Source organism: Mytilus galloprovincialis, chromosome 2 (assembly GCF_965363235.1).
Source record: "Mytilus galloprovincialis chromosome 2, xbMytGall1.hap1.1, whole genome shotgun sequence".
NCBI classification, from domain to species: domain Eukaryota; kingdom Metazoa; phylum Mollusca; class Bivalvia; order Mytilida; family Mytilidae; genus Mytilus; species Mytilus galloprovincialis.
In genome coordinates this window covers 99865657-99879824 of record NC_134839.1, presented here as the reverse complement: position 1 = coordinate 99879824, position 14168 = coordinate 99865657, and the positions used below count along the sequence as shown (strand labels likewise).

Here is a 14168-nt window from a genome sequence, read left to right as displayed (position 1 = left end):
ACCTCCCCTGAGAAACCAGTACATAGTTCAGGTACATCACATTCAGTGGATCTCTCTCGACAAACATATTGTTGTGGTAGAAACTAAAAAGATAGAGTGAAAAAGTCTGTAAATATTTCAAGAGTAATTAAACAGTCTTTACAGTGAAAATCAGCTAAAATATGTAAGGCAAATTATTTAAATTTTCCAAACATGATTTATCATATATAAAGTTTTTTACACATAGTAACAATTTAAACTTTTGAAATACTATGTTTATAAGTCAACATTATTTCACAAGTCACATGAATTTGTAAAAAAATCATCAGACACAAGATTGAAAATTTAAAATCCAAGTTAAAATTTAATATCAAAACTGCTAAAAGTTTCAAGCAGAACATCCAACATCTTTTTAGATCAGCAACATTTCCAGAGAGAGTTGCGGCCAATTTATATAAAAACACTGTTTCAAGTTTGGCCTTTTTAATGGCAATCCATATCGTTTCAATTCAAACATCTACTTATCATAAATAATCACTAAAAGACAATTGACACAATGGTTGAGACACATACTGTACAATTATAGCAGCATGATCCTGTTCTGCACTGGGCCCAGGTCTTCAGTAAACATGTATCAGGATCACAACACGGATCTCTTATTGCACATTCCTAAAACAGAGATACATACTGTTACATACCATATAATCAACATCTGTTTTAGTTGTATAGACATTAAACTGAATCAGATTCTCCGCTAACAAGTTCTCACTCTAATACACTTCCTACTTCTTTATAAATTAACATTTAACATGACTTACAATTTACTGCAACAATAAACAATGGATAATCATAGAGATTTTAAAAAGCAAAGATGTAATGGTTGACTCTAAAGGTCATATTAAAAGGTAAACAAATTTGCATACAGACCTGAGGCGATCCACAATCACACTCCTCCCCTCTTTCTACTATCAAGTTACCACACTCCTGTGTAAAAGCCATCTACAAAAAAATTGTATGAAACATGTGTAGATAATGCACATTTACATATCTTAATAATAATGTCATATATTTTTTTTAAATTTGCAGACACTGCATGTGTATCTTGAAAAAACATGTTTTTTAAAGATTATATGTCATACTTGTATCAAAATATAAAATTGTGGATAAAATGTTGCATGAACTCAGAGCTCCAGATAAGAATTCACAAATTGGGTTTTTTACCCACCATTTTCTGATATAATTGGGTGATAAAGTTTTTTTATTGCATTATCAATTCCAATTCACCCCTCATGTTAATATCAAATTGGGTTTTTCACCACCAAGCTCCTTATTGTATTGGGTTTTTTCATCAACACAATATTGAATATTTAGGCAATATCAACCCCAGATTTTTTTCCATCTCAAATATGTTTCTTTCTTTGCTTAGCTGTTTTATTTGGTTTATGGTTAGGGTTATTTGCTAGCTGTTTTATTTGGTTTATTCACTGAGGAGCAATTGTAGGTTTAATTTTTGTTCCGTTTCAAACCTTCTGCCAGTTTTGTATTTTCTCATATATACTGTATAAAACGGATATGTGTATTCACAGGCACTCGTCTTATACCTTTATATAATAAATTCTGAGACCAGTGTAAAATGAAACAAAAAATAGTTTATAAACTCTAATTATACTTGAATGTTTTTGTTTTATTCCAATTTTCATAAATCTGGGTTTAGTTGTCTTTCATTAGAACTTTTGGTTTCTGAAGCTTTATCATGTCATAATTGATTTGGCCTCAAGTGTTTGGCCTTTCACTTTTTCCAACTGATTTCTTTTTGAGGAAACCCTGTTTTTATTAGCAATGTTCTTGTTAAGGTACGCACACACGCCCGTGTGTTCGACGGCTTCCTAAAAACACTGGCTGAGTCTTGTTATCATCATAACTTTCCCTCAGCTTTTCAAAAGAAGCAGAAAACATGCTTCTATTCAATATTTTAACCGAACATTCACTTTCGTTTTAATTCAATGTATGTTATGATAAATCCCGAGCAATGCGAAAAAAATATGACTACATGACACACGCTAATTGGATAGACGTCGAGAAGATCGAAATGTTTTCAAAAACACGTGAACCTATTGAGCAACGGCAAACTCTAACAGGGACCCATTTCAGCTACTTGATGCAGGGATCTATTTTTAGAACGAAAGGAAATTTCCAATTATAAATATTATAAAAAATAAAAATAGTTTACGCGACTACTGTAAACAGATAAGGGTAAACAACGCAAATGGTAGCCAATAAAAGGGTTGAGAACTCATGGTTTTGGAATATAATTGGGTTTTCCTTTGAATTAATTGGGTTATTGAACCCTGCAATGGGCAATTGCATTGGGTTTTTTATTATTTGTATTGCGTGATCACGCAAATACGCAGCTTATCTGGAGCTCTGTGAACTGATATTTATTATTGTATATTTTTTCTTATGTTCTTTAACTTATAACTTGCAGAATGCTCTTGACCTGTGCAACATTGTTTGACTGAATTGTTTGGAAGACTATGATATCTTAGAAACACAGAACATTAATTATGTCTTTAACATTTATGACAGTTAAACAACAAATGGTCATTTGAATCAAATAATAAAAGAAAAGAAAGTAACAAACATTTTTCAAAAGAGAGTGACAATTTTTTTTAAAGATGCAAACTTGTGTAGATTGTAATGAAATTTGTAATTGTTTTAATTTAGTGTGAATACAACAACAATTCATGCTATATAAGCAGTGGCAGACATTTATCTTACTTGAATCACATTAGATATATAGTACTGTAAAACAAATAACAAAGTTGTGTCATTAAATCTAAATCTGTTAAAAGCATGAATATAAAGGGTGAGTAGGATTACCTACTATTTGTAGACTCAGGAGAAATTGAATACAAAATTTAATATGTTTAAGCATAAATAAATATTTGAAAATTTTGGCTTTTTTTCTGGCAGAAGGGTCCAATGTCCTTTGAACAAGATTGTGACTGCTGATCCAACCCATATAATAAACTTATATGGTCAATGGAATTACAACAACAAGAGACTCCAACTAGCCTGTATCATACACCTTGATAAAATATGTTAATGAAAGATGTCTTAAAAAAATGGTTAATTTTCTAGAACTTTCTGTTTGCACAACAGATGAAGTTCCCTTTCAAATTCCATATTTTATGGAGAATGATGGCCATTAAATCTATGGTTGCCTTCCATGGGTCATATAAGGGATCATCAACATATTATTTCCAAACAATTTGTTACATAGGATCCCTTTACATTTTTTAGTTTTATTAAATCATTTGATTATTTCTTATCGATATTTTTACATATTCTTGAAGTATAAGCTATGACGATAATTCAGGTCAGGTTGGTCATAATTATCCGATTGGTATAAGCTATGAGGATAATTCAGGTCAGGTTGGTCATAATTAGCCGATTGGTATAAGCTATGAGGAGAATTCAGGTCAGGTTGGTCATAATTAGCCCATTGGTATAAGCTATGAGGATAATTCAGGTCAGGTTGGTCATAATTAGCCGATTGGTATAAGCTATGAGGAGAATTCAGGTCAGGTTGGTCATAATTAGCCCATTAGTATAAGCTATGAGGATAATTCAGGTCAGGTTGGTCATAATTAGCCGATTGGTATAAGCTATGAGGAGAATTCAGGTCAGGTTGGTCATAATTAGCCCATTGGTATAAGCTATGAGGATAATTCAGGTCAGGTTGGTCATAATTAGCCTATTGGTATAAGCTATGAGGATAATTCAGGTCAGGTTGGTAATAATTAGACCATTGGTATAAGCTATGAGGATAATTCAGGTCAGGTTGGTCATAATTAGACCATTGGTATAAGCTATGAGGATAATTCAGGTCAGGTTGGTCATAATTAGACCATTGGTATAAGCTATGAGGATAATTCAGGTCAGGTTGGTCATAATTAGCCGATTGGTATAAGCAATGAGGATAATTCAGGTCAGGTTGGTCATAATAAGCCGATTGGTATAAGCTATGAGGATAATTCAGGTCAGGTTGGTCATAATTAGCCCATTGGTATAAGCTATGAGGATAATTCAGGTCAATTAGGTAATAATTAGACCATTGGTATAAGCTATGAGGATAATTCAGGTCAGGTTGGTCATAATTAGACCATTGGTATAAGCTTTGAGGATAATTCAGGTCAGGTTGGTCATAATCAGACCATTGGTATAAGCTTTGAGGATAATTCAGGTCAGGTTGGTCATAATTAGCCCACTGGTATAAGCTATGAGGATAATTCAGGTCAGGTTGGTCATAATTAGCCGATTGGTATAAGCTATGAGGATAATTCAGGTCAGGTTGGTCATAATTAGCCGATTGGTATCAGCTAAAGAAAAATTAAATGTTCAATTAAGTACAACAAGCTTATAATGGATGTAAGAAACTTTCCAAATCTAATGACACCCCAACATCATTTGGATGTTATTTAGCAAATATGTAAATTCTGAAATGTTACTTGTTAATCTAGTTCAAACATGCAAGTATAAAATATATGTCATAGTCATTAATGACTCACCTCTTTAGGACTCTCACTGAGACATGCTGTAATGTCCATACTCATAGATACATCTAAATCTGATCTACTACAGTTAGAGAACTGTCTGGAATGGATGGTATCTGATCTCATCCTAAAATATACAATTATTTCACATGTAAATCTGATCTACTACAGTAAGAGAACTGTCAAGAATGGATGGTATCTGATCTCATCCTAAAATATACAATTATTTCACATGTAAATCTGATCTACTACAGTTAGAGAACTGTCAAGAATGGATGGTATCTGATCTCATTCTAAAATATACAATTATTACACATGTAAATCTGATCTCCTTCAGTTAGAGAACTGTTTGGAATGGATGGTATCTGATCTCATTCTAAAATATACAATTATTACACATGTAAATCTGATCTCCAACAGTTAGAGAACTGTCAAGAATGGACAGTATCTGATCTCATCCTAAAATATACAATTATTTCACATGTAAATCTGATCTACTACAGTTAGAGAACTGTCAAGAATGGATGGTATCTGATCTCATCCTAAAATATACAATTATTTCACATGTAAATCTGATCTACTACAGTTAGAGAACTGTTTGGAATGGATGGTATCTGATCTCATTCTAAAATATACAATTATTACACATGTAAATCTGATCTCCTACAGTTAGAGAACTGTCAAGAATGGACGGTATCTGATCTCATCCTAAAATATACAATTATTTCACATGTAAATCTGATCTACTACAGTTAGAGAACTGTTTGGAATGGATGGTATCTGATCTCATCCTAAAATATACAATTATTACACATGTAAATCTGATCTACTACAGTTAAAGAACTGTCTGGAATGGATGGTATCTGATCTCGTACTAAAATATACAATTTTTTAATTTTTTTTTTTTAATTTACTTATGGATACTGTTTTATAATCATAAACAAGCTTCTTTCCAAGTTTGGTAGAAATCCAGGATAGTTTAAGAAAGTTATTTAAATTTCCAAAATTTTAACCACAGAGGAAGTATTTGTGGACGTCAATGATGCTGATGACAAAATGTAGGATTGTTATGTCTCGTATTTGCAGCAAAAGTTGCAGGCTCGACAAAAATCAAATAATCATGTTTGCCATAACTATTTAAAGGCAATTATCATGTTAAAATAGTACAAAATAAAGGTAGAAATTCTAAAGCTTTCCTTCACAAGATGGTCTATCCATACTACAGTTTTAGATACTTACAGTACATCAGTAGACATGATACATCCAACCTGGTCCTTACAGTCACAACCACCTGTAAAGGAAACATCAATTAGACAGGGATCCATACACATTAAACAGACTGGACATTTCAAATTTGTCTATCAATAAATGAATCTTTGGGGTAATGAGACTTCACACAATGACACCAATAACCAAAAAAGACATCTAGTTGTCAACATAGTTGTCATCAATAGGCAGTTGTCTATGGAATTTGTTATGCCTTACATTGTTTAAAGTCTTTAAAGTTTGTATTGTTTAATCATTTTAATGGTTATAAGATAGTAGACCATGCATTCGAGCGTGGTTAGTTTCTTTTTCAGATTCTATATATATGCACTACGTTGTTAGTCTGGTTGAAATGCCTAAAATAGATTCCTGACAGTTATTTTGGAAACGAAATATGGATTAAAAAATGCTGGCTCAAAAGACATACAACCATACAGCATAAAGCATGTAAAGGACAAATAAATCTAAAAGGCAAAATATGGCCATCAACAATCTACAAGTGTGTTTACACAATGTCAAGCTCTGAGTCGTATCGTCTACAAAAAGCTGTTGTTAAAATCAACAAAAATCTTCGATCAACAAGAAATTGCAGAAAAGACAATATGACATTACAATATAACAACCGTCACTGAGGGTCCTGACCTGGGACAGGCACATGAACATTTTAGAGGGTTGAATATTATTTTGAGATCTTGACCTTCATGCTTTATCATATTTATCAGTATATAGAATAACAAAAAGTACATAAAAACAAATGCAATAAAAATCAGAACAGAGAAAACACTTCACTCTGTATTACCAATTTAGAAAATAACAAAACATAGATAAAAAACACAATAATAATTATAAACATGATACTGAAATCAAGCTCAAAGTACTTTTGATAACTGTTCTATACCGTCTCTCTTCTTTAAATAAGGCAAACTAAATGTTCTGTTTTGAGATTTGGATTGAATATTAAATAGGTTTACAGTGCCATTTTGGGACTGGGACATTCATGTACATGGAAATCTGCCTAAATATGTATTAGGAGTTACGAATACAAATTGTGAAAAATGAACAAAAATTTGAACAACAGAATGGACAAAATGACAACTAAACACCATAGGAGGGAAACGAAATATGTATTCCACTGGTGTTATATGATTAGTATGAAAAAAAAGATAATGTCAAGTAGAAATAAATAAATGGGAAATGTGTTTATTGGACACAGATGATTTTCAAACTTGTGCAACAAAAATATTGAATTCTCATCAAGCAATTGCTTAAATCACACACTTTTCTAGCTTACATGTGGTATAAAGATTTATCTAGCAAAGCCTCCATAACCTTGTGACAGTTTGAGATTATGTTTTGTACTCCATGAAAAAATAAATTCTCCAGAATGTGAAAAGCTAATATATTTGAGCTGAATTTACAACTAATATAATTGCAATAGTGCCAGAATTTACAAATAACTGAACCCAAAGCTGTTGTAAACTGTGCTTAATAGTCCATTAATGTCACTGTATATATACTTAGCACAAAAGTTTATCACCCATATAACCTCATTCAATACACTGTAAACTATAGATTTCACACATATATAACCAATGGATGAAATAGGGAGGGTTTTCGCTCACAACAAATTTACAAGCTAAAATAATATCTTAAAATTTAACTAAAATTCATAAGCTTAAATCCTGTCTTCAGAATTTATATTTTACTAAATAGAAATAAAGCTAAAAGCAAACAAAACATACACTGAATGATTTTAAAAGAGAAAAAAAAAAATTGTAAAAAACTAAACAAAAGAAAAAAATGTGTTCTAAAAAATATAAATGCTTTTCATGTAAATGTTTAAACAATATAAAATCAAACCAAAAATATCAAAACAATATGAAATTCACTGACCTGTGACAAATAACATCATCATGAATTTTTCATTTTCTAGTTCATAGTTATTTCATCACACAATACAACACATTTAAAAATACAGACAGTGAAAAAAGTAAAACTTAGATGCAGTGCCTGAAGAGATAAGACAACAAGTTACCTCTATGGTATAATTCCCTTTGTTTGACTAGTAGAATTAAGTATAGTATATAATTATTTGGTCAAACTAGCCTTTAAAAAACATTTTAAATATGACAAACATGTTTTATTATCATTTCAAGATGTTATTTCTAAATTATATATGATTCTTATGTATGTAGTTTAATGATCTTTTTAAAATAAAACTGTGTAAAAAAATAAACTTTATTCACCATCTTATATCAAAAGCAAAAATTTAAATTGGTATAATTACTAATTTATTTTAACATTAATTGTTGCTAGTTTTGTTTAAAATGAAATAAGGGAGATATAAAACAAACATGGCAGGTGTTCTGTTTATGTTAAAGAAATCTAAAATTAGTAATATTCAAAATGCAGACTGTGGCTAAATATATCATGCACATTTTACATCTATTTCAGTAATTCACTTACTAATTATAGTTTATACAAAAATCTGCTTCCAGGCTCAAATACTTAATTTATTTCAAACACACTGTTTTATCTTCCCATTTTTAAAACAAATACATTTTTTTCCCTTCATTTTATGGCAATTTCACAATTTTCAGTCACTAATTAGTTTTTTTTATTAATTAAGTTCTAGTAAAAACAAAACAAATTTACAGCCATGATGGCTATAATCAAAACTGCAATAACATATTTGAAATCTGATAGCGTTAGAACTAATAAAGTGATAACATACCATCTTCATCATGCTTGAGACCTAGATTATGACCTAACATGTGTGTCAGAATGGTGGCCAGCTGCTGAGGTTCCAGTACACTTGATACCTGAATAATATTACAAAGCTTATATTATTGCTTCCTTCAAAGCTTAAGGGTAACATATCATTTTCACAAATCATTTTTTTAATATAATAATTCATTAAAATGTCACCATAGTAAAAAATTTTTTTAAACAATATCAATCAGGACAACCACTTCATAGTTTATTTTGAATGAAGTAAAAAAAATGGCATATCATATCAATTATTTGATTAATTTTGAGATTAATTACAAAGCATAATTTTACAAGATAATTTATTAATAATAATAATAAATTCTTTATTTAAAGAGGGTAAACTCAGTTAGTTACAATAAACTAATCTTCCCTGAGGCCCTCACATACAAATTACAATACAATCAAAACAGATATTTACACATAGTTAATTTACACTCATGTAGTTCAATGTATTGTTATTAACATAAGATATAATGCTGTTTAAGATGTATACATGTAGTCAAATCAAAGCGCTGTAAAGGCAGTTAATTACAGGTTGTGTGTATTTCTAGTCCAGTTATATCATTATCTTCCATAGAACAGAGGTGGTTTGTAGAATTTAAGATTTAGAGTTCTTTTGTACCTAGTTCACCTATATCTATAGTCTACTGTTTAGAGTATATTTTCTGTGCCTCGCCATGAAATGCATTTTTAGCCATGGCCTTGTCAGTTTGCTTTAAATTTATGAGTTTGACTGTCCCTTATGTGTCTTTCGTCCCTCTTCTTTAGACATATAAGAACTTTTCCTTTTCAATATAAATAGACTATTTTTAATTATTGATTGTATACCCATATTCTATGACTCCCATAAAAAATAGTTCACAAAGATTGACTAGTCTCTGTACTGTGTGTATAGCAAGAACATCAAGTAACATAATGGTAAATGTACATAGTAACACATCAACTTTTTTGATGACCATACCTGCCAACTGTCAGTATTTGCAGAGTATTTCCCCCATCGAGCTCGAGGCTCCCAAATGGAAATTTTGTAAGAGCAATTTTGTCGACTATTTTAAAGAAAACAATTAATTCAACAATGGCAATGAGCTTGTTTATGCACGAAGAAGCCAAAAACCACATTAGAATATATTTGAAGGGAATCCATGACAAATCGCCCCATTAGCAAATAGCCCCACTTTTTCACTAACTCGCCCCACTTTAAAAAAAAACTGCCCCAACCTGGATAACCAAATCGCCCCACTTGTGAAATGTGTTATATCCCTTAATATTACTCCTGCCAACTTGCCCCACCTAATAGAAAACGATAATATCTAGATAAATATATTATTAACCAGGAAGAATTTACTAATGCCAACTCGCCCCACTCATGTAAAAAGATGTTATCCCGTTGTATATAAATTAAATTCCGTTAATATTACTCCTGCTAACTGGTCCCACCTAATGGAAATCAGTGAAATCTAGATAAATATATTATTAACCAGGATGAATTTAGTAATGCCAACTCTCCCCACTTATGGAAAAAGATGTTATCCCGTTGAATATAAGTTAAATTCCTTATATTGCATTATGATACAATTAACAGGTTTCTTTTCAATTGTTATGCAAATAACTAAGCTTCAAAACTTAGTTATTCTTCAACAATACATTTTTTTTTAGAATTATAATTTCAGTATATCAATAATAGTCATTAAATAAATTTTCGGTTTGTTTGTATTCTGTGTAGATTAGTTTTCATTAAAGTGGTGCGAGTTTTTATTTTTAATTATATATATATATATATATATATATATTAATCTAAATATTACCGTTTTTTTATAAGTAGGGGGGGTTGGCAGGAGTAATATTTAACATGATTTAACCAATTTCACATGTGGGGCGATTTGATAAATCAGTTTGTGGCGGTTTTTTTAAAAGTGGGCGATTAGCCAGTGGGGCGACTTGTCCTGCTTCCATTTGAAGGCCCCCTTGAAGGTTTTGTATGACTATATGAACCATCTTTCACGTAAAACCCCCATGTGCATTTTGAAAAGTTGGCAGATATGTTTCTAACTCCAGGCAAAATCTACCGGTATGAATGAAAAAGAAGTTTTCAATTAAGGCTCTGTGGCCATAACAGCTGTCTCATTAGCATTTTAACCACTTCCCATATTTGCAATTAAAACAATAGAAGAAAATTATTCAACGCAAAAACAAAACGTACTTGTAAATATGAAATTCTCTTTACGGTATGAGTTTTTCTCATTGTTTGAGATTGTACAGTAGTACCTGTAACTGCTTATACCTATTTCTTATTCACTTTTGCTTGATAAACTCACTAAATATCATGTATATACATTGTACCACATCTCCTTATTTTTATATGCATTCCAATAACATGAACAATTGTAATTCAATTCTATATACCAAAGCAAAATGAACTGCACCACTTTCATTCACTAGTATGCATCTTTTGGCAAAATACAAGTTCTTAAATGACACAAGATATATTTATTGATAAAAAAATAAAATTTAGTATACAACTCTTTAACAGGTATAAAAAAAAAGCACAGCTGTGTCATAACTTGTGAAATCTGTGCTGAAAACATAGACATTGATGGTATTTGAGTAATTCCATATGTGAAGCTCAACATTAGCTCGTCAGTTGGTGGTGGACAGTTATAGTTCCTTTCTGCAGGCTAGGATGAATGACTTTTCAGGAAAACCAATTTCAGAATCACAAATCAAAACTTTCCTCTAGATTTCTCCTACAATATTCATCCAATTTAGTTCTTTTGGTTTAATTGGACACCGTCCTGATTTTTAATTTTGCAAACCATTCAGTCTCTTGCTTGCAAATGGTGCATGAAAATAGGATGGGTATGGCAGTAAACAAGTCTCTTTCAAGTGGGTTTGTGCCCTGAAAAAAAGTTTTATAACTTAAGTTTTTTTGAAACTTGTGCAACACACATACCTAAATAACTATAACATAGAAGAGAGCATCATTCGTGTCAATGTTTTGTTCCTGTTTACATTGACATTGATATTTTTTCAGAAAGCCTGAGGCATAGCTCATGAATTCCTGTCATTACATCCTAAATTAACATAATTACTGCTAGAATAACTATCAGTAAGATATACGTACACTATCATTGTACAGCCCAAGTCTTCAGTATATATAATTGTTGCATTCATTCACTCCTGTGTTCAGTCGTTCAAAAATATTTAAACATCAACAAATGAACTTTAATAAGGACAAGAAAACACTAGAAAAGATACGTACGTGTATTTGAAAGAGAAATATATCTGGTTAAACGATGTATAAAGGAGGAAAAAATTGTAGATATTGCATTACGATGCTTTCTACCTAATAGCACGTGGATATGTTTACATATTTAGACTTGACCCAGTATGACCCGTACCTTGTAGGTCACCGCCGTCGTTTAAACACTAGACTACAGTCGTGTATAAGACAATAAAATGCTTAAGCCTGTACTATTTGTGTGAAGTAAATGTGTTTTTTCTGTACATTTAAATTGTTTTACCTGATAGCAAGGACGTATATCTATCCGTTTCCTTCTCAATTCACTTTGTCAATTTCTTCGAGCGTCTTCAAAACATACGTATTACTGCGCCCGGAAGTGAAAAAAATATTAGAAATCCTCGTAAAATAATGCTATTTTCAATTTTGTGGAATCCATTTTGTTATATTTATTATATAAAGATAAAAAAAGTTACGATTAATTATGAATTTGCATATCATTATACGGAACGTTTATGGACTATTTTTCCATAGCTGTAAGTCAGTCATTTTGGCGGGAAATCATGTACACATACACACGTAGATTGGCTGGTACCTGATCGTAATGTTACACATCAGATATATCAAATAGCTAAAACCCGGAACGTAGTACCGGGAACCAGGATAATACGTAGACAACATACATAACTAATACCGAAATTGAAAACGCTTTACGGTTTCTCGTTTATAAACCGAATTCCGCTTTGAATTATAGAAGATGCAATATTAATCATGTTCAGTCGACTTTTCATTGTTATATCAACGTCTGAACTAATTAAAAAATCTTTAGATGTCAGATAACACTCGAAATTGACCCGACCTCTTTCCACACGGAATACAAATAATGATAGTTTGTAGTCAGGTTGACTGCTTATAATGCAAAATACACATTAATAACAAGTTCTATAAAACGAACAATACACACTGATCGTTTCTTTAGTCCCCAATGTAAATGAAAGAAACAAAAACCATATCATACCATAAAAAGAAGAGGAGAAATTCGAACATTTCCGGATCTATTTCTGGCCAAAAGACCCCCTGCATAGATTGCGTATGAAAAGATGAACCTCATGACTTGAAAGTCAGGCCTTAAAGCACTGCCTTTAAAAATCAAATGAAAATAAAAATAAAAAATATACAAATACATTGCAGCAAACATTTCTTATCAGGGTTGTGTTAGGTACTTCTTGATACTTTGCTTAAAAGTAAAAGTGTTTTGAGCTTTACGCATTGTGTGTGGTAGTCCATTAAGAGTAAGGATTATTATCTGATTTCAGTTTAAACTTTTGAACTAGGTACATTGGTGCTTTCATACGCATACATTTATATAGAAGTAAATATTTGTGGTATTTTATTCTATTGTCAACTGTCATCCACCCAAGTTTTTTCAATAAGGGGCTGAGGGGGATAAAGGATCTGCATCTAGAATTAATCTTGCTTCCCTTTTTTGGAGTTTTAAAATTCTTGTTATCCCTTCATTTTTACATTCACCCCAAATAATACAGCAGTAGTCAATTAAGGGAAGAATATACCCATTGTAATATGTATTCCTTGCATTTATATCTAAAAATTTCTTTATTTTAGAAAGAAGGTATATTCTGGATGATATATTAGCACAAACTTGGTCAATTTGATTTTTCCAGTTAAGTGTGTTGTCAATTTTAACACCTAATAATTTTTCACATGAAGAATTTTGTAATACAATGTACTTTTGAATTTATTATCAAGTTTGGTTGACAGGTCTGAATTGATAGTTTCTGTTTTGTTCCAGTAACCAAACATTTTGTTTTATTTGCATTAATGAACATGTTGTTCATTTTACACCACTCTTCAACCCTGTATAAATCTTCTTGAAACATCATCATGTATGTTTTCTATGTTTTTCCCAGATTTATGAAGAGTGGTGTCATCAGCATATAGGTCTGTTTCACAATTTTCAATGCATAAGGGAAGGTCATTTATAAATAGTACAAACAATAGGGGACCAAGTATAGAACCTTGGGGGACACCAAATTTTACATGTTGTTGTTCAGAATAAACATTACAAATGTTTACCTGCTGTTTTCTGTTATTGAGGTAGGACTTGAAAAAATTAACAGAAGCCTCACTAAATCCATAAATTTTAAGCTTTAAACAAAGAATATCATGATCTACCAAATCAAAAGCTTTTTTAAAATCTAATAAAATTGCTAGATTTAAATTACCATCATTCATTTCTTGCAACCATTTGTCAATGATATTGGTAAGTGCAGTTTGACAAGAATGTTGCGGCCTGAAACCAGATTGTGTAGGGTGTAAAAGTTTAAGTTTTGATAAAT

General features: G+C 31.3%; 1 protein-coding gene across 5 annotated transcripts in view; it reads right to left on the bottom strand.

The window, feature by feature from the left end:
- LOC143065100 (disintegrin and metalloproteinase domain-containing protein 23-like) overlaps positions 1-14168 on the bottom strand; it is a 58389-nt gene that overhangs the window by 12752 nt on the left and 31469 nt on the right. For 2 of the 5 annotated variants that reach the window (XM_076238447.1, XM_076238450.1), the window contains 8 exons: positions 8536-8623; positions 7837-7863; positions 5775-5826; positions 4551-4662; positions 2758-2781; positions 907-978; positions 553-648; positions 3-83 (listed from right to left, as the gene is read on the bottom strand). In XM_076238447.1, the coding sequence (XP_076094562.1) occupies positions 3-83; positions 553-648; positions 907-978; positions 2758-2781; positions 4551-4662; positions 5775-5826; positions 7837-7863; positions 8536-8623 (552 nt within the window). The remainder of the gene's footprint in view (positions 1-2; positions 84-552; positions 649-906; positions 979-2757; positions 2782-4550; positions 4663-5774; positions 5827-7836; positions 7864-8535; positions 8624-14168) is intronic. The other 3 variants (XM_076238448.1, XM_076238449.1, XM_076238451.1) reach the window with 3 other exon arrangements.